This window comes from Euleptes europaea, chromosome 7 (genome assembly GCF_029931775.1).
Source record: "Euleptes europaea isolate rEulEur1 chromosome 7, rEulEur1.hap1, whole genome shotgun sequence".
Lineage (NCBI taxonomy): Eukaryota > Metazoa > Chordata > Lepidosauria > Squamata > Sphaerodactylidae > Euleptes > Euleptes europaea.
The window spans coordinates 46,596,213-46,616,642 of record NC_079318.1 but is presented as its reverse complement, the minus strand read 5'-3'; the positions used below and the strand labels follow the sequence as shown (position 1 = coordinate 46,616,642).

The 20,430-nt window shown below is 44.9% G+C and overlaps 2 protein-coding genes across 2 annotated transcripts in view; one reads left to right on the top strand and one right to left on the bottom strand.

Annotated features, from left to right (window-relative positions):
- The window catches only part of LOC130480216 (calpain-8-like), a 66,859-nt gene extending 66,571 nt beyond the window's left edge, over window positions 1–288 (bottom strand). Inside the window, exon 1 of the mRNA XM_056852665.1 lies at window positions 52–288. Within this exon, the coding sequence (XP_056708643.1) occupies window positions 52–288 (237 nt within the window). The remainder of the gene's footprint in view (window positions 1–51) is intronic.
- An 11,577-nt stretch (window positions 289–11,865) lies between these two features.
- The window catches only part of CAPN2 (calpain 2), a 44,444-nt gene continuing 35,879 nt past the window's right edge, over window positions 11,866–20,430 (top strand). Inside the window, exons 1-2 of the mRNA XM_056852668.1 lie at window positions 11,866–12,108; window positions 19,098–19,167. Of these exons, the coding sequence (XP_056708646.1) occupies window positions 11,872–12,108; window positions 19,098–19,167 (307 nt within the window). The 5' untranslated portion in view covers window positions 11,866–11,871. The remainder of the gene's footprint in view (window positions 12,109–19,097; window positions 19,168–20,430) is intronic.

Below are 20,430 nucleotides of genomic sequence, written 5' to 3'. Positions count from 1 at the left end.
GATGTGGATGCATCAAGCAGTGTATTAGGTCAACAGTAAGTATATACTCACCGGGGGTCGTTTCCAGATAATGCCTTGAGTTTTAGGAGAATATGGCCCCAAATCCCTGTAGCCAAGAGCAGAAGGGCAAGCTGGGAATTCTTCATCTTTGAAGAGACTACCTGACTGCAAGCACTGCCTCCTTAGAGCCTCGAAATCCTGGTTTAAGTACTTCACTGCACTGGCGTTGGAACCAAGGCCTTCTAATGCTGCCTTCTCTCGGGCCAGTTTAGTTGCTACACTTGCCATAGCACTCCGCTCCTGGTACGATGCAAGAGCACAGCAGAACTTCAGGCATAAAGGAAAGGTGGAAAGCGTGCAAGTGAAGGGCCAGGTGAGGGTGGAGTGAGCAAACACAGTCCAGCCCCAGTCAGAAAAGGAGGCAACGCTATAAAGCAAATATGTACACTTCAAAAAGGAAGGGACAAAAGGGTGGAAACAAGGAGATTACTACTGAAAGGAAGTTGTTCAATGAATCTAGCATCCATTCAATTCTCCATCACTTTTATGAGAAGCGAAGTTTATTAAACGTTAAGAAACGTATAGTAGATATGAAGTATTGTAAAAGGAACCAAAACTGAGGGAAGGGAAGTAGGACTGGATGGACGTTATAGTCACAAGAACGGGTGAGGTGTTGTCTGAATGGGAAGGTCTAGTTTTTCAGTTTCCAGAGTTATGAAATATTTAGCTTCAGGGGCGCAACCTGGAAAGGGGTTCGTCGGCCATTTCAGATATCCAAAAAGATATGCACCATTTCACATTAAGGAGTCCACCTGCCACTGAATCATTTGCTGCGATTCAAAGGCAAAACTCCAAGCAGGGAACAACACTGTGCAGAGTCTAAGCCTCTTGCCTCTGATACTATGCGCCTATAATGCTCTTGAGGATTGATTCACATAACTGGCTTTTCCTGAAATTCTGGGAATTGCTCTGATTACCATTGCCAATTATAACACATGGACTACAACAGAACTCTCAGTGCCTCGGCTCTGGCTTTCTAAGGACTTGTTCTGGAATTGAGAGATTTCTCCCAAAGCCATGTGTCACCGTAATTGCCAGCATTCTAAAGAAAACTTGAAACATGGGTTCAGAGTCTTTAGATACATACACTCAAATATGGCTGGGACATCCAATGGAAGAAAAAGCAGTTTGGAAGATGTTTCCAAGATTTCACAGCCTTGAGGTTCATTAAAGTAGGAGTCATTCCTCCAACCTGCAATTCACTCTTTTCCAGTAACTCTGAAGTTCACAGTTTGCAAGAGAGGAAAAGAAATGTAAAAAACATTTGAGCCTGAACCCAGTACAACCAACTGTAACGTGCAAGATTCTGACAATCTCTTCTTTGTCCTGGGACAGTGAGTGGGAGCATTGGGTAGCGGGTACACATAAACACCATGATTTTCAGACGCATAATTGTTTTCCATGTAGGACACTCATAGCATTTGAAATGGCCCTAGTCATCCGCACTGGTTCATTTTTATCATTGCATGCACACAGACATCGTTACTCTGATTAGTGCCCCAATGGATCACTCTCTCCAAATAACTTCCCGCTTCCTTGCTGTTTTTGTTATAGTCAGCTAGCTTTGTTCAATTTTGTGAGATCTCATGGGTAGTTTCCGCCATTAAAAACCGCTTTCTCTTCCCATACTGACAGCATCAATGTATGAGTACACAGTAATCAAGTTCTCTGCAAATCGCTGATCTTTTTCAGGTCCAGAGTTCAAAGATCTGTCATTTCAAATGCACTCAGGCTGGATATGGAAATATAAGCAGGGCATCAGCTTGCAGTTTCCAAGAGAAAAAAAAGTGTATAAGAGAAGAATATGCACATTTCACCTCTATATATGTTATACTGTAGAAGTTATTTTTGTTTGAGCAAGATGTCTCTTACTATGGTCAAAGAACTGTGGTCAAAGAACTGGCCATTAGTTTAAATGGAATTCAGATCTGATGCATTCTTCACCTGCTTGTTTCTGTTTCTCATTTATTGCCCACTCTGTAGCTTTGCTTCGTTCTTCTTTATTCTGGGTTCCCTGGCCTTTTGCTCCCTTACCTCAGACGTTACTGAGCCTGTATCACAAAGCTATCTTGTCCCTAAGGGCTATGCCAGGTTTTAATTCCAGACAAACTGCCAATTTTCCATTCCCTCACAGAAACGTGATTGCAAACTAATTGGCAGTTTTGTACCCTGAGAAGGGTCATGAGCATTCCAGGCCATCACATCAGCACAGCCAGTCATTCATTTGGATCCACCTGAAGATTTCTGTGGATGGGTGCTGGTGCAATTTTTACCAGATCTCCCCATCATACTGTTTCTGGTGGTCCCTTGTCCCCCAGAGGCAGTATTGAGGGGCATCTGGGCTGCAACAGGAGAGGGAGGGGAGGAAGTAACTCTCCACAGACAGAAATCCCTTCTGTCTGTGAAAATTTTCAGTGGATCCAAGTTAAGTGTCAAAAGGCTTCATTTCCCCAAGGGCAATACAACATACCAACACAAATTTCAAAGAAATACACACGTTTTAAGTAGTAGCAACTATTAGTAGTAATTATTTCTTCTTTTAAATTGACATGGAGCTCTTTGTGCAGTACCTGTTCCAAACTGAGCACATGAAAGGTGGAAATTGTCAGGCAAGCCTGCTGACCCCAGAGGGTTTCACAGCGGTACAGCAAATATAGGGGAGCAATGCTGACACCTGCTGGCTAAATGTACAACATTCTCGAATCTCTTAGGGCCAAACTATACCCAATATTGCGGATCTGTGGGTCAAACTAGAGGTTACAGTGTCCAAGGGTCCAACCCATGGATGCTGCCTCCATATTAGAGGTGAATTCAGGCCATTTAAAAATGCTGTGAAGGCCAGATCATTGGGCCGACAGCATGGTGGGATGAGGTGATTGTGTCCCCCTACACAGACCTTTTCAAGTGCTGAAACAGGGTGGGAAGGGAATAACATCCCTTGCAGCATTTTTAAATGGCCTGAATTCCGTTCTGAAATGGTGGCAGCATCCATGGGTCAGACCTGAAGATGCTGTAGCACCTAGTTTGGCCCTGTGTAACGGAACAAAGTCACCGTCCCTCAGAAGAGACTACAGCAAGGAAAGGATAGGAGAAAGTGAAGCCTAACTCTTCTTCCACTTAGGCTTGCCAAACTCCAGGTGGGGACCAGAGATCTCCCGGAATTACAACTGATCTCCAGACTACATAAATTGCTTATTTATTTATTTAAAACTTTTTCTGGAGAAAATGGTTGCTTCGGAAGGTGGACTGCATGGCATTATACCCTACCAAGGTCCTTTCCCTCCCTAAACCCTGCTTTCCCCTCTCTAAACCCTGTTTTCCCAGGCTCCACCCTCAAATCTCCAAGTAGTTCTGAACCCAGAGTTGGAAACCCTTTCTTCTACCATCAGCTTTTTCTCTGAAACATCTACCTCACCCAGCTGCCAGTATTTGAGACCATGTTTATCTCACAAAAATCCCCATAAAGGAAATGCAGAGGGGGAGAGACAATTTCAAGTGGTTATGAACCCTCTTTCTCCTCCCAGCCCATTCTTCCAAGAAGAAGCCTTGTCCCATTTCTCCCTTTATCATCCAAGCTCTCTGTCTCCTTATACTCTCATCCCACGTGGCCCATTCTGTCCATATACCAAGATAAGACAACCTTTCACCTCCTTTGTACCATCTATACAGATGAAAGTTCATTATAATAATAACATGCAATAGCTTTATAGTGCTAATAAATATTCCAAAATATCACAGCATCTTGACCAGTGGTTGGAGGCTACAATGGTGGCTTTCATGTGATGAATAACAGACACTTTTTAGCCTGGTATATCCAACTACTACTAGAACCAACAGCAGAGCATTTGGTGTTGAAGAATGCAAAATTCTTCAGAGCAGCCTGTGCGAGAGTATCCAACCTCCAGGTGAACTGCTGAAGACAGAGGGGCACACAAAGGTAGGTTGCCTGTTGGGTGGGGAAATTTGGGGGCAGAGCTTGGGGATGGTGGAGTTTGAGGAGGGGAGGGATCTCAGAGGGGAATAATGCTATAGACTCCACCCTCCAAAGCAGCCATTTCCTCTTGGGGAACTAGGGTTGCCGACATTCAGGTGGAAGCTGGAGATCACCTATGATTACAACTGATCTCCAGGCGACAAAGATCAGTTCTCCTGGAGAAAATGGCTCCTTTGGAAAGTGGACTCTATAAGTGGCATTATACCCCATTGAGGTCCCTCCCCAAACCCGTCCATAGGCTCCACCCCCAAAATCTCCAAGTATTTCCCATCCCGGAGCTGGCAACCCTAGCCTGTGCATATGCCGCATTTTTAAAAAAAAAAAAAACCTTTCTGTGACTGCCCTATTATTTGCTGAATTGTTTAGATAGTTTTAAGCTGCTCCTGATTTTATTTCTGTATGTTTCTCCTGTGCCCTTTGTATTTCGGTTGAATGTTGTTGTTTTTATCTGCTGTCTACTTTATTGTTGATTTTATAAATGTTGTTCTGGTGTATGAACTCATGCCAACCACTTTGAATGCCTTGTTTTGGCAGAAAGGATGCACAGACACTTTTCAAACAAAATAAATAAATAAGAGAAATGAATACGCATAAGATTCTACACCAACAAGGAACCCAGCTTCTGCACTAAGAGATGCTGAATTTTGCAAAAAGTGTGCAAATTATATGTTTTTCTTCTGCTTTTGCTGTTTTGCATCTTTGATTCTGCTGCAGCTGATTCCAGAATGGGGCAAGGTGGTTACGAAGTAGTTTCTCTGGCTGCTGAGAGAAGATTCCAACAAACTCCTCCATTGCCCTATTCTGCTGTTCACTGGAACTACAGTATACCAATAGGACTGACTGTGTTGTTTTCTTCCTTCAAGGGACGAATCCAGCAGAATAGTTCTTATGTTCCACACTTGTGGAACTTATGCCATCACACTTGTTTCTTCTCATTACAGTTATTACTGTGAATGGAGACCAATGTTGAATAGCCTTTAGAATGTGGGAGACCCAGATCTGCATCTCCACTCTCTCATGGAAGCTTGCTGGGTAACCTTGGGCCAGTCACACACTAACCTAGCTCACAGGGTAGTGAATAGTGATGATAAAATGGAGGAGGAGAATAATGTTAGCTGCTTGGGGCCCTCGCTGGGGAGAAATAAAGGAAGTAAATCAGTAAATAAACTCTTCATGGATCTTCATAGATTGATACAATCTTGATCTCTGTGTGTATGCTGTCAAGTCACAGCTGATTTATGGCGACCCCATATGATTTTTAAGACATTTGGAGTTGGTATGCCATTGCCTGCCTCCATGTGGGCTGAGAGAACTGTGACTAGCCCAAGGTCACCCAGCAGGCTATGTGAGTGGCAAATCAAACCCAATTCTCCAGATTAGAGTATGCTGCTCTTAACCACTACACCATGCTGGCTCTTAATCTTGATCTACTCAGTCATAAAAGCACCTTTCATAGAAGCCTCTAATTGTTAGTTCTGTCCTTCCAAAGGCTCTTCACATGGTGCCTTCCCAACCCATGTATTAACTTGGGCTTCCTAATTGGTGGCACATGTTTTTCCTTATATGAAGATGATACATTCACAAGCAAATCACAAGCAAAATGTCATGTGTGAAGTTACCCATTGCCTTGAAGTTTCTGACCTGTATTCTCATTTTTTGTTTTTAAAGTAACAATTAAAAGTGAAAACTGGTGCACATGCTCCACCTAGAGACAATTTCGAGGGCCAGAAAGGGATTATTTTTTAATTCACAAACAGTAATAAATAATCTTTGAAAAGGGATGGAAATGTCTATGTCCATTAAGAGCTGTCAGGTTTTAGTTAACAACCGGCAAGTTAAAATTGAAAGTGATGGATTTCAAAGTGTGAGGTGGACAGAGTTTCTTTCATCATTCGTTTGTATCTACCTCTTCCACCCATCTGCAATGTCATTCCAGACAATGCAGACGATTGAGGTTTTTTTTTTTTTTTAAATGATGGTAAAAGAAATGGTTGGGCTTGCCACCAGGCAGTGGTGGGAGGGCTTGGCCAATCCAAATACAACATTACTCACATTGGTCTACTATCACACTAGTCTGCTATCTGACAACACAGACTAAAACACGTAGACCAGGGCTGTGTAGGGTCACTAACAAGGTGGGACCCGGAGGGCTCCCAGAATTATAACTGATCTCCAGACTACAGAGACCAGTTCCCCTTCAGGACATGGCAGCTTTGGAGGATGGAATCTATAGCGTCACATCACCTGCCTACTTTGTTTGCTCTCCTAACCAAACTCCACACTCCCTACACTCTGCCCTCCCCCAAATCCTCAGGAATTTCCCAAGCTGGAGCTGGCAGCCCTAGGGCTGAGGCTCTTCTCTCTCCTACACACACATTAATCTGGGTCTGTGTGCTACCACAGTCTAGGGCTTCATTCATACATCACAATAAATTGTGGTTTATAAATCATGGGTTGATGATTCCCAATCAGTTGTGACGTTTGAATGCAGCTGGTCCGATAAACTAGAGATTGTTGGGTGGCACCAAACTGGAATTTCAGGGTTCGTAGCTGTGTTGTTAAATAATTCTGGTTTGTTGTGATGGCTGAACTGGGGGGGTTGAGTGCGGCCCCTTGCAGCCATGTGGCCCCCAAAAGGGCCCGAATATGGGGGATACCCTCCCTGCTGGGATGCAAACAGGCAGCAAGAAGCAGGCAAAATCAGCAAGGATTTCTTAATTATATCTGGTAGTTGCACAAACCACAAAGTACAGATTGTTAATGCCAACCACCAGGTGGGGCCCAGAGATCTCCCAGAATTATAAATGATCTTCAGACTAGAGAGATCAGTACTCCTGATGCAAATGGCAGCTTCAGAGGCTAGACTCCATGGTATACCGTAGACTCTAGATGAAATCTCTTCCTAAACTCCCCCACCCCCCAAAAAAAAATCTCCAGGAATTTCCCAGGCCAGAGCTGGCAACCTAACAGGTAATTATGATGGCAGCTGTGCTGTAACCATACTTGCCAAGTTTTCCTCAACAACAACAATTATTTAAAGAATGGTGGCCCCTGATAGCCTTTTAGCATATTGAGATCCTCCTGTAATGTTTAAGAGTAGGCCTCATGTAAAACCAAACTACAACATGGTGGCATGGAACAGCTATTCACCGGCATATTTCAACTATAAAACATTGCTTCGTGCAGACACACCCTGCATAGGACAGATGGCTCTTCAACATTATTCGTGTGCAGTGCAGAATATTAAAAGCAGTCTTTGCAAGAGAATGAGCCAAGGTTGGCTCCAAGGACATCCTGACTCAGCAACAAACTATGTAACAATTGGTTCACATTCCCCATTGGTAAAAAAGCATATTAAATTGGCAGCAGTTGTGCTTCAGCAGTTTCTGGCAGCAGAACATCACAGAATGGCGCAGCCTTCGGTGGAACAGACGCTGAAAAGTAGCAGCCCGCCATTGAGGCTGAGCAAAGGGGATCAGAGGGAATATATTAGCACATCTGGGCATCAAAACGCAGCTCTCGTGTTTTGCTTGTAGCGCTGGAAAGACTGGCTGTGCGACATGACAAGAGTGGGCAGAAATGATGCTTTAAGACAACATCAAAAGGGAGAGGAAACAATTGTGTAAAATGAAGACATACCACCTAAAGGAGAAAGCAGATCTGACTGAAATCCGGCCTGTATTTTCACTTACTGTAGTGAGAACTGTGATAGCCAGAGGGTGAACTGGCTAGTGCCTTGGATGGGGGAATCCCAGATTCAAATTCCTACTCAGGGACAGCTACATATGCTGTGTGGCAAACACGATTGCCACATGAGCCGTGGTGTTATTCCCATTTTCCTGTTGCAGTGTAGACAGCATCCTCACACACGGATGTGAATAAGTACCCTTCCCACAGCAGGCTCCCCTTCTTACACATCACAAACAGTTCGGGTCTGGCATCCCCACCTTGTGTAGCAGTCAGATAGTCTCCTCAATTCCCACGTGTTGTTCCTGATCCAGACTGCAAGTGTGGCATGCGTGGAGGGACTTCAGCCTTCTTTCACCACCACCCCAATGCCAATTTCTTGATCTGAAACTCCCTGGTGCGCTGTTTGGCCCAATCATGGGTGCCTTTAGTCAAAAACAATCATCATATTTTCCTTGAATTAGTAAAAAAAATCAGGCTACTGCGGAGTAAATGGAAACAGCATATATTTGGCAGAAAAGCTTGATGAAAAAGGCTTTGTGCATGAGAAGTGGGGAGTGGGGCTGACAAGATGGGCAACCTAGGAAGACAACATTACAGGGAGTTGTGGTCACCCTGTGGGGCGTGGAGCCAGCCTAGTTACTGCTTTTTGTCTGATGAATGGACGGGGTCTTGGTGGTGTGCCCACAGGGAATCTTTGCCTGGAGGCCTGTGCTGGCCTTGGTGGGGAAAGTATGCCTTAAACACCATTGATATCCCCATGTCTATTATCAGCAGGTAGGGTTGCCATGTACTGGCAGGTGGGTTTTTTTGGGTGGAGCCTGAGGAGGGTGGGGTTTGGGGAGGGGAGGGACTTCAATGCCATAGAGTCTAATTGCCAAAGCGGCCATTTTCTCCAGGGGAAATGATCTCTATCAGCTGGAGATCAGTTGTAATAGAAGGAGATCTCCAGCTGGTACCTGGAGGTTGGCAACCCTATCAGCAGGTGCCCATCCGGTGGTGAAATGCCCATCTGGTGGTGCAGTACTGCAACTTCCCACTCTGTGCCATGGGGTTAGTGCCCCACATTATCTTATTTGTGGAAGTCACTGCTAAAAAATGGGAATAGAAGCAGCAATTAAAAATGGTCAGAAATAATTTCCAAAAATGAAAAAGGGTGGCATCCAACCATCCTGCTCAGCAAAGGGCATTGTGTTCTATTGATGCAATGCGTGTCTCACCTACATGAGACTGTTTACAACTGAGTCAACCAAAAATAACATATACCCTTAGTCAAATTTTGCTATAAAGACAGAAAGAATGGCACAGCTTGCAATTTAGTAAGGTAATTCTCATTTTTAAGCAGAGGCAATGAAGTTGGCTTCCTGCAAACAGGAGGGTACATATTTTTGAAGGTCCTGCCTACTCTGTACCGTTATCCTTGCCTCAGACTCCTGGCCACCCCACACCCTCCACCCCATACCACCAGAAGACTTTTTCCAGCCTCTATTTTTAAAAGGTAATTGCCAGGGATATAATAGTTACTGGGTTGTTGTTTTTTAAACCAGAAAAATCCTCTGGTGGTTACGGGAGCAGGGAGCAACAAGAGCTGTGGGGGTGAGACGAGGATGTTGTGAGGGAAATTACCACGAGGATGCTCTCTCGCAAGGAGAACTAGACAGGGAATGGCTGTCATGGGGAAGCAAGGGTTTCCCATGCAGGTGGGGTATGGAATTTTTTAAAGTCTTGAGGTGGGGGGGTTTGAGTTTTGAGGCAGACTAGTAAATAAATAGATTTTGTCCAGGTTTTTACAAAAGAAAATGGCCACTCTCCTCTCTGCTTCAACTCCTGCTCCCCCTCCGCTTCTAATCTTCCCCATAAGAAGAATTCCTAATATGATTTCCTTTTCACATAACTGAAGAAGTGGGCTGTGAGTGACTCACAAAAGCTCACATTGAAATAAATGTTGTTATTCTTGAAAGTACCACTGGACTTTTGTTTTCCGTTCTCTTCTGTCTGTGTCAACCTCTTTGACAGCTTCAGATTTGCTTGTCCCTCTCTGCAAGGGGGGGGGGGACCGGCAGCTTGAATCACTAGGAATGTTGCAATCACATGGAAAAAATGACTCCAGACAACCTCACAAGTACAAAAAAACAAAAAAAACCTCTGGAATTCTGTGACTCCTCCCTTCCCTCCCACTCTCCCTCCAGAGGGTGTGGGCACACATCTCCTTGGTCTCCGGCTACATAGCTGCAAGGTTCAATGTTGCTGGCAAAGCCACAGGAAACTAGTTTGCAGGCACTGAAGTGAATGGTGCAAATACAATTAATGCTATTTTTACAGCAAGAATTAATGGTAACGCTGGGCTTTAAATACCCCAGGAGTCCTCCTGCGAACCTGCAGTAGGGGGGCCCAAGCATTCCCCGTGAGACTGCAAGTATACTCGAAATTCTGCCCGACTTCAGGTATTTTGGGAATTCAAAAGCAGTTTTAGCCAGTCGTTGTATGGAAAAGTATGATTTTTCAGCAACTGAATTACTAGGTGGGGGAATGACGCACCAATGTCTTATTGGAGGAAAGCAGTTTGGTTCTCCCACAGCCATCTAGTAATCATGGCACATTGCCTGTACGCATTCATCAGGAAAGGCAATAAGATGAAGAACAATGCTTCACCGTTGGTCTGATTAAGAATACTGGTTCTCTGTGCCAAGAAAGGTGACGAAATGTTTAATGTGTAATCCCAACAGAATAGCTGAGATCTGGCCCAATTAGTAGCATTATAAGAGAGAAGGGCCTGCATGAAATTAACAGGAATATTTTTTGTTATATCATGCTTTATAGGTAGATGGATTCCTAAGTTTAAGGAATAGGCCTGTCATATTTTGGGTCTGTAGTAAATAGGGTTGCCAACCTCTAGGTACTAGCTGGAGATCTGCTATTACAGCTGATCTCCAGCCGACAGAGATCAGTTCCCCTGGAGAAAATGGCCGCTTTGGCAATTGAAGTCCCTCCCCAAACCCTACCCTCCTTAAACTCCACCCCAAAAACCTCCCACTGATGGTGAAGAGGGACCTGGCAGTGGCAACCTTAGTAGTAAAGGACTGAACCCTTTTTCATGAGATAGGCACAGCACATCAGAACCCAAGATTGTGGGAGTGGGGGGTGGAGCATCAACAGACAGATGTCTCGACTTGGTCATCTGCCAACCCAGCATGGGTTGCAGAATTGCCTTGGTCTGACACCTAGTCCTTCCTCTCTCTGTACTTCGCACGTGCTTGCTCCCTGCACCATTCCCTGGCCCTGCCCAAAGCATCCTAGGCTCCTTTGGGATGTCGTATCCCCAACATGCAGATGATACCCAGCTCTGCCTTTCGTTCCCACAGTGGGTCGCCGTGTTAGTCTGTCTGCAGTAGTAGAAAAGGGCCAGAGTCCAGTAGCCCCTTAAAGACGAACAAGAATATTTTCTGGCAGGGGATGAGCTTTCGTGAGCCACAGCTCCCTTCTTCAGATACAGCTAGAATGTGAATCCATCCGCCTTTAAGTCGAGGAGAGTGAATCCAGACAAGCATTCGGATGTCAATGCGAACCGCCTGTCAGTGTGACTAGCAGGCGTGGTGGGCTGAGGTGTGGTGTGCAGAAGAAAGAGTCTGCGACGTCCGGGGGCGAGATGGGTGTGGGGAAATCAGCCGGGGTCACGAGCCCGGGATGCAGGGTCTTGATTCAGCCCAGGTCGATGCATTGACTTGAGCTTGGCGAGCAACCGTAATGCAGCCGTTTCTCTCCCCAATCTCCCTTTGCAATTCCTTGGTAAGAGAACCGCTCCTCTTCAATCTGCAGCAGAACGTCCCGGGAGGTTGAGACATTTCGTTCCCACGACAGAGCGGGGACCGGTCGGGGTGGGGCTGGCGGCTTCGAGGCCGGCAGGGCCGCCCGCTGCAACCCGCGGGGCCGGAGCCAGAGGGGCAGCTGGCCTCCCCGGCCCGGCCCGGCCCGGCCCCACCCCGAGGATCTGTTTCCACTCCGCGATGAATCACCCGCAGCCCACCCGCCCCAGAGCGCCGCCCCTGCCTGCCTGCTGAGCGGCTCTTGCCTTGGGCCGCCACCGTCGGGGAGAGGCGGCGTCGGCGTCGGCTGGACGGGAGGCGACCGTCATGTCTGGGATTGCCGCGAAGGTGGCGAAGGAGCGCGCGGCGGCCCGGGGCCTGGGCAGCAACGCCAAGGCCGTCAAGCACCTCAACCAGGACTTCCAGGCGCTGCGGGACGAGTGTGTGCAGGCCGGGCGGCTCTTCCAGGACCCCGCCTTCCCCGCCGCCGCCGCCTCCCTCGGCTACAACGAGCTGGGACCCAAGGCGGCCAAAACGCAGGGCGTCGCCTGGAAAAGGCCCACGGTAGGGGGAGAGGAGAGGAGAGGAGGAGAGGAGAGGGGCCGGCGGCCGAGGGAACCCCGCCAGGGCAAACGGAGGTGCTGGGGGTTTCTCGTTGGGCTGGCGGGGGCAACGCTCCCGTTTTGCCCACCCGTACTGGCTTGGGATGGGATGGAAAAAGAGGTGCGGGCCACATGGAAGATGTGGCCTTGGATTGGCTGCTCCCTAGAGGCACATTTTCCCCAACCGAATCCTCAAGACTCTGCACGGGGGCTCGCGGTTGAGTTTTCAGAATTTGGATGGGGGAACTAACTGTGCCTCTAGAAAGCAGCAACTCCAAGGCAAAACCTCCCCGGCATAAATGGCCTAAGAAACTTGGAGAAAGTCGAACTTTTTCTTTTATTAAAGGGAGGTTTGTTTCTTAGGGGATAGGAATGGACCCGACTGATCAGACGAACCCCCCCCCCACCGCACCCCATTACTGAACGCCAGAAGTGCCAGTTTACATTTCCCGGTGCCAAGGATCATAGCAGATTACTTGTAAAATGTGTGAACCAGATCACCTCTGAATTGTGTTGGACATCTTGGATCAGATTTAGTTGACTGAGGCCCATAACTGGGAAAGAGAGAGCTGAGATAATACTTTCCGAATGCAATGTAGTTATCTCATCATCACCCTTTAGCCAATCTACCCTGTACAGAGTGCTAAAAGGATGATAATTCAGCGGGAGGCGGGGGATTGTACCAGTGGCACAAAGAGGAAGTAGTTAGTTTGGTGTCACTGATAACTCACTATTACAGTGGAACTGTATGAATGTTAGCCTCAAAGGTATTGCATGGGGTTTGGTTTAAGTTATTAGTAAGTTTCAGAAAATGCCAACTCGTAACAGGAAGCAAAGCAGGGTAGGGTGGCAATGGGAGGTATGCCCCTTGGCAGGCTGATACCGGATAGAGGCGGTGGTTCCTGTGGGATGCTATTGAAGCCAGGGTATTTACCTATATTTATATCACTTTAGAGACAGAAGAGTTTAAAAGGCTTTTCAAACAATAACGTAGGCAAAATATTGTCGAAGGCTTTCACGGTCAGAGTTCATTGGTTCTTGTAGGTTATCCGGGCTGTGTAACATAGGCACATCATGTACCTGCTGGCGTGGAAGGAGCTGTTTTTATATGGACACTATAGGGAGTAGTGATACTGGGTCTGCCTTACAGAGCGGTTGTAAGGAACACAAGATAACATATGTGAAACACGGAACACTAAAAGTGCTCCGTGAGTGCTAAGGATTATTATTATCAAATACTTTTTTTAAAAAGCTCTTCTTGCCCCCTGTATGGAAAATAAAGGATAAATGATTGCAGTAGGCAGTGTCAATGGGGAAAAACACCCCATCCAAATACAGCAATTAGATGTTCTGGTAATTAAAAGGTATAGCAGTACCAGATAGCTTCAGAGGTCTGCTTTGGATTCCTCAGCCCACCTTTCTGCATCTCTGTTTTGTGTATTGTTTGAGCCAGGAATGCCTTTGGGAAATGCCCTAAATCTGCAGTCTCAAGGCACAAGGAATTGGAAATATTAATTTGAATCCCAATTTTTCATCTTGTGTCTTATGTGCATTCATGTTTACCTTTTTCTGCCAGAATAAATCCAATGCTCTTGGAGTATCTGCATCGACAAATCAAATTTTCTCAAGAAGAGCCCGTGTGGTTAGAGTGTTGGATTAAGATTTGAGAGGCCCAGGTTTAAATTCCCACTCTGGCATGGAAGCTTGCTGGGTGGCCTTAGGCTAGCCACACACTCTCAGCCAAACCTACTTCATAAGGTGGTTGTGAAGATAAAACAGAGACAAGGAGAATGATGTAAGCCGTTCGGAGTTCCCATTGGGGAGAAAGATGGGGTATAAATGAAGTAAATAAGAATAGTGCATGAGTGGAAAGTTCAGATTTAGTACAATGTGTCCAACAACTGCCACTGGACAAGTTCATAGCAATTACATGTATAGTTTGCCCTTTGCAAATTAGTGTTAATATTTTCATTTGCAGTTTATTTCTGCTGCGGCTGCTTAATGTTGTGCAGGCAGTAGAAACTCCTCTTCCTTTGGAATTACATCTCATGTGTACCAATTTCTCCTGCCTCTCGTTGCATTCTGGGAATGGTTGCATTCTGGTTGATAAGGACATTCCACAACTTTTTTAAATATAGGAAGGATTAAAGCAGATGCTCTGTTCCTTCGACATTGAATCTGCTGAAATGCTATCTTCCAGTACTCACAAACCGGCCCAAACATTAAACAAACACTAGGGAAGTGCAAACTTTGTAATTCAGGGAGGATATTCCCAGGGATACGTTTGGTAATGAACCACTGGTAAGATGCAAATTCTGATCATCATGATCTTCCATCAATGAAAGCTTTTTAATGGTTTTACCTGAAGTGTTACCTCTTTCAAGGGTAGCAGTTCCAGAACTCCAGGTTCTGGAGACTGTCAGATCTGAGAACAAGAGCAAATTCTATTGACTTGAGTCTGTCATCTCACAAAAAAGAGTCATATGGTACTTTAATGGCTAACAGGTTTGCATTCTAGTAAAAGCTGTTGTGGTCTTGAGGCAACTTCATCAGATGCATGAAGTGGGTTTTCAATAAGCAGACATAAATATAAGGTATGGAGAAAAATAGTAAACAGCAGCAGAATAAAAACAAAATTACTGTCATAAACTCATATCTGCCTAGTGAGGACCCATTCCACGCACCAGACAAAGTGGTCTCTAGTCCAAAAAAAGTTTTTGCTACAATAAAAGCTGTACTCCTCTGAATTCCTACAAACCTGATAGGCTAAGGGAGGTACACTGCATTTCAGAATTTTATATAGGAAGAAGAAGAGTTGGTTTTTATATGCCGACTTTCTCTACCACTTAAGGGAGACTCAAACCGGCTTACAATCACCTTCTCTTCCCCTCCCCATAACAGACACCCTGTGAGGTAGGTGAAGCTGAGAGAATGTGACTTGCTCAAGGTCACCCAGCTGGCTTCGTGTGTAGGAGTGGGGAAACAAATCCAGTTCACCAGATTAGCTTCCGCAGCTCATGTGGAGGAGTGGGGAATCAAACCCGGTTCTCCAGATCAAACTCCACTGCTCCAAACCACTGCTCTTAACCACTACACCACGCTGGCTCCCAACATAATAACATAAATAACATAGGAACATAACTTGGAGAAAACAAAGTTAGGGTGCCAGCTGCAAGCCCTCGACAACCTTCATTAGTATTATCGGGAGTTTAATTCAGGATAACTTCAGGTATCTCTGGTCCTGTGAAAGATCCCTGCATTGCCAGTGGAAGGGAATAATCACAGATGTGAAAAAGTATTCTAAAAGTTACGGTTGGGAAGTAATCACTTACATGAGGCTGTTGTTATTTGTTTTTTGCAGTCTTGTGATAGATACAAGAATCTGTACAAGCCCAGGGGTTAGTGCTGTTTTAGAAGTCTGAGTGCATAGTTTAGTTTTAGACGACCAGTATGTGTAGACAGTCCTGTTCATGGCCTCTTACCCACCCTGTTCTCTGCACCCTGTCTTTACATTGTGAAATAGTTTTGTTTTCAGGGGGAACAACAAATCTTATGCCATCCTTGCTGCTTCACGTTCTTATGCTTTCCTATTCTATTAGGCCACTCTTCATTGTCTGGCCCTTTCTTTTCTTCCTGGTCACTTTCCTCTCTAGGTATTTTTATTCATGCCTCTTCTTTGCATCCCATTTACTGTTCATACTTGGCACAGGAGATTTAAATGCACGTTTTAAAAAAACGTTTGGAGTCTTTCACAAATCTCATCTCGCTTGGGATGTTGCCTTTTGAAGGAAAGGGATTCTTTGGCTCAGACTCTCTTGAGGCTTTTAAACAGTTCAAAGAGCAAATGGGAAAGTATTTTAGGATCCAGGCCGCCAATCAATATGTTCTTTGAAAAAGGAGAGGTAGCTGATGAAAGAAGAAGCCTCTGCTTATCCAAGGAATTTCCTTTGCTTTAAAACAAGCATACGCAAGTTTTATATGCCCTAAATCACAATGAACCCACTGATACTTAACAAAACAACAGGAAAATACTATTGATCACATTAAACTAAAAAGTAAGAGCATGGATCATGTAGGCCAACACGCTGCTTCAATTTTAAGAAAGGAAATCTGGGAAAGTAACCCCCCCCCCACTTCTAGCACTATAAAAAAAGGAGAGGAACCCCACACACTGTGTTCAGCCCCTGGCTCTATTAAAGCATTTTTAAAAGTCCAGAACCTGGGGTTAGAGAAGGGTTCTAAGGGGACTGAAAGCTTCCCCTTGCAAGTTTTTTGAAGGATGCCTCCAAGATTGTAAAATATGCAGTGGGCTATTAAAGTCATGTCTAGATTACAGATTGACTATTCCAAGGTTCTTTCTTATCTCTCAAGATAGTACAGTAGGTTTTCCAAGTTTGTCCCTGGTGCCTATTAAGGCAACTTTAATAGTGGTGTTATCTGCAGGCATTCGTTGGCCATAAAGTTTATCTCCATGTTATAAGAAGTGTCTCGGCTGCTTTCTGCAGATCACAAACATTACCTCGGTGGAGGGCTTGGAACACTTAAAGATATTACAGATGTTAAGTAGTAGTACTATGGCTGCTATTGAAGGCATGGGAGCCAGGCAAGCCGTTATTTTCCTTCTCAGTTTGTGTAACTGTATGTTGATGTTGATAATTCCACATTCTCTGCCTCCCATCCCCCATGGCACCTGTACAATGCTAATGAGACCAGCAGTAAAATAATATTTTAAAAATCTAAAACACTAATTAAAATCACAGGCAGACAGTGAGCAAACAAAACCATGTAAAATTCCAGACAGGTAAAAAAAAAAAAGCCAGAAAGCCCTAACCTGGATGCCCCAGGCTAGCCCAATCTTGTCAGATCTGGGAAGTTAAACAGGGTTGGTTCTGGTTAGTACTTGGATGGGGGGACCACCAAGGAAGTCCATGGCAATGACAAACCTCCTCTGTTAGTCTCTTGCCTCAAAAATGCTACCAGGTCACCGCAAGTTGGCTGTGACTTCATTTTCCACCACAACCCTCCCCCCCCTTGAAAAGTCAGGTTGCTCAATTTTCAATTAAGCCATGTTTTAACTTGGCAGCAGATGTGGATACTTCTGTCAATAAAGCACTCTATAAGGCAGGCACCACCTTTGAAGAAAGCAAAGCCCCAAATCCTTACACTTCTCAGATCTTGGACAAGACTGAGAACAACACTTTCCTCAAAGATACAAAGTAGTCGATCCCAGGTTCACAGGTCCTACCTAGGCCTTATTGGGATTTAGATTACTCTTGTTTTTAAAATTATCATTATAGTTCCAAGTTACCAGAATTTGGAGTAGCCCCAGGCCAGGTTTACTTATGGCTCTTTCTACAGGCTGTAGGGTTGCCAACCTCAAAGTACAGCCTGGAGATCTGCTGGAATTACAGATGATCTCCAGATGACAGAGATTAGCTCCCCTGGAGAAAATGGCTGCTTTGCAGGGTGGACTGTATGGCATTATATACTGATGAGGTACCTCCCCTGCTCTCTCCAGGCTCCACCATCAAATCTCCAGGAGTTTCCCAACCCGGAGTTGGCAACCTGAACAGCCTGGATGTAATGAAGCTGCAGGGAAGGACTCTGATGGGCCTCATTCTTTTCTCTATGCTTCATACTGCTAAGTGCTTGCTCTAAATAAAGTTATACTTTGTTGAAGGCTTTCACGGTCAGAGTTCATTGGTTCTTGTAGGTTATCCGGGCTGCGTAACCGTGGTAGCCACGGTTACACAGCCCGGATAACCTACAAGAACCAAAGTTATACTTTGTTTACCTGAGAAGACCCTCTGCATGTCCTTGAGTGACTTTATCTTGCAGTCTTTACCATAATTTCAAACTGAGTCTAGAGGCCAATGTGGGCAAACTGGAAGGCAGGTGATATGCTCCCTGTGCATCTCAAGACAAACCACAACATTTCCCACACAATTGGATGGAGGTTTTACCTTGGATTTGCTGCTCTCTAACTGCACATTTTTCCCCATCCGAATTCTCAAAACTCTGCGTGGGGGCTTATTGTTGAGTTTGGAGAATTTGGATGGGGGAAATGTGCATCTAGACAGCAGCAAATCCAAGGCAAAACTTCCCATGCATAATTGGCCTAGACCTTCTGAACCATTTTCAAAGGTAACCTCATATGCAGCACAGTAGGCAATACAAGAAGAAATTTCTAATAAACCTTGATGACAAAGGCTAAGCTCTTGTCTGAAAGAAGAAGTCACAATGGGCTCACTATCTCATTGTTGAAAGGAACCCCCAGTCACTTTAGCCTCCTGTGAATCAGATAGCAGTGCAGGAACCAGGAATACTCCAGACTGGAGACTTTACCCCTCAGGGTCAGTGTAACCATCCATGATAGTTAAAACCCAGATTCCCCTGTTGGCATCTTTATGATAAAGAATTTTCTTTTCGTACTGTAAGAACGTTTTGTGCTTCTGTGTAATGTAGACAATGATTTCTTTTACTCACTGCTGATGTGCTGACTTTACTGTGGCTTCTCCACAACCTGAAGTGTCAGAGCTTAGGAAAAACAGAGCTTTTTATTTGCTGATTAGTAGTAACTGAAAATCTTTTCAACCCATGAGATGTTTTTTAAAATCATAAACGTAATGGGAGAGAGCAACAAACCACCACCACAACAGAAGTTACGTGAAAACCATCAGGATTATTGCTGCCTCTTGCTATCAGGAAACACGACCAAGTTGTGTGTTTGGCTTACAGTCCTGAACACATTCAGGCTGCTTAAACCCCACTGGCTTTAATTAGTTTTAAGCAATCTGACTGTGTGTAGGATTTCAGCTTCCACGTTTTGTGATGGGAAACGTGACCCCAACACTCCTTGGCCATGGGTATCCTAATATCAAGGTTACCATCAGCAATTGAACCAAGATATCCACCATACCTTTACATTTTCTTACTCTTTTTCCCCCCTAGGAGCTATGTTCTAATCCTCAGTTTATCATTGGAGGGGCTACCCGGACTGATATCTGCCAAGGAGCTTTAGGTAAGGCAGGGAGTGCATTGGTCATTCCTTACAGAAGTTCACTTAATACAGTGGCTGTATTGTTCTGTGTTTTTCCTTGTGTGAGATACATTCCATATTGCTTAGTATATTTGATGTAGTTTTCCTCATCCTGTTAGATTTTCATTGATTGTGATTTAGGGAACCTTAAGGTTAGATCTCACCTCTTGCACAAACTCTGCTGGGGCAAGCCTTACTGCTCTGCCCTCAACTCCCAGTTGCATGATGGATATAATACTAGTGTGCCTTGCTGGGGGCGGGGGGTCAAGAATCACTGCACCACACACTGATGGTTCTTATTTCTTCTTTTTAATTCTCCATTTTGTTCTCTCTTAGTTACATCATTCTTCTCTAGAATCTTATGTGAGCCCTGTAGTGGGGCACTTGAGCTGGATTCGGCCAGCTTTTCTGTGGATGAAAAAGGAAGGCGGGGTCCCCTTTGACAACCAAAATGGCTATGCTGGGGATCATGGGATTTGCATATGTAAAGACAAGTGGGACAAAGGTTGTGATCAGGAGGGGAATTGGGTGAGAGAGTGACAAAACAGGCTTCCTGGATCAAACCCCTTATCTTTTACTTGCTATGCTCTACCACTCATAGACAAAAGCTTCCTTTATTTTGTTTGGTGTCATTCTTCATGCAAATTTTACATCATTCCACAAGTGGAATGTTGCTTTGCTGCAGGGCATGTATGTACCAATTTGAGCAGGCAATTTTTAAAGACAAATAATCCAACAATACAAATACCTTGACCTTCCTGTACTGCTTCAGAAAGTGATATTTCACAATGCCTTTTTCTTTTCTATTTTGCTTTTGTAATGCCAGAAACCACCCCACTCCCCCCCCCCAAAAAAACTGTTTCACGTGTCTTTCTGAAACTGAAGGCCATCTTGTGTAGATTCAGGAGCTGACTTAATTGACTGTGCAGTCCTAAAAACATTTATTTGCCTGGGAGTAAGCCCCATTGAGTAGACCACAGTAGGATGCTGAGTAGACCTGTTTAGGATTGCTCTCTAAGCCAGCATGCGTCTTTGCACACCGACAGTGCACTAGGATGACTTTTAACTTTTCAGATAGAATAAGCCAAGTTGGGGCTTAATTTGTATTGGAACTGCAAATCTCTCTGTCATTTATTTGTATTCATGTTTCAGTGCCAAAATGGGTGTATATCTGGAACTGACATGCAGTCTCAGCATCCCTTTCTTATTATGCAAGGCCAAAGTATACTCCATTCCTCACTCATT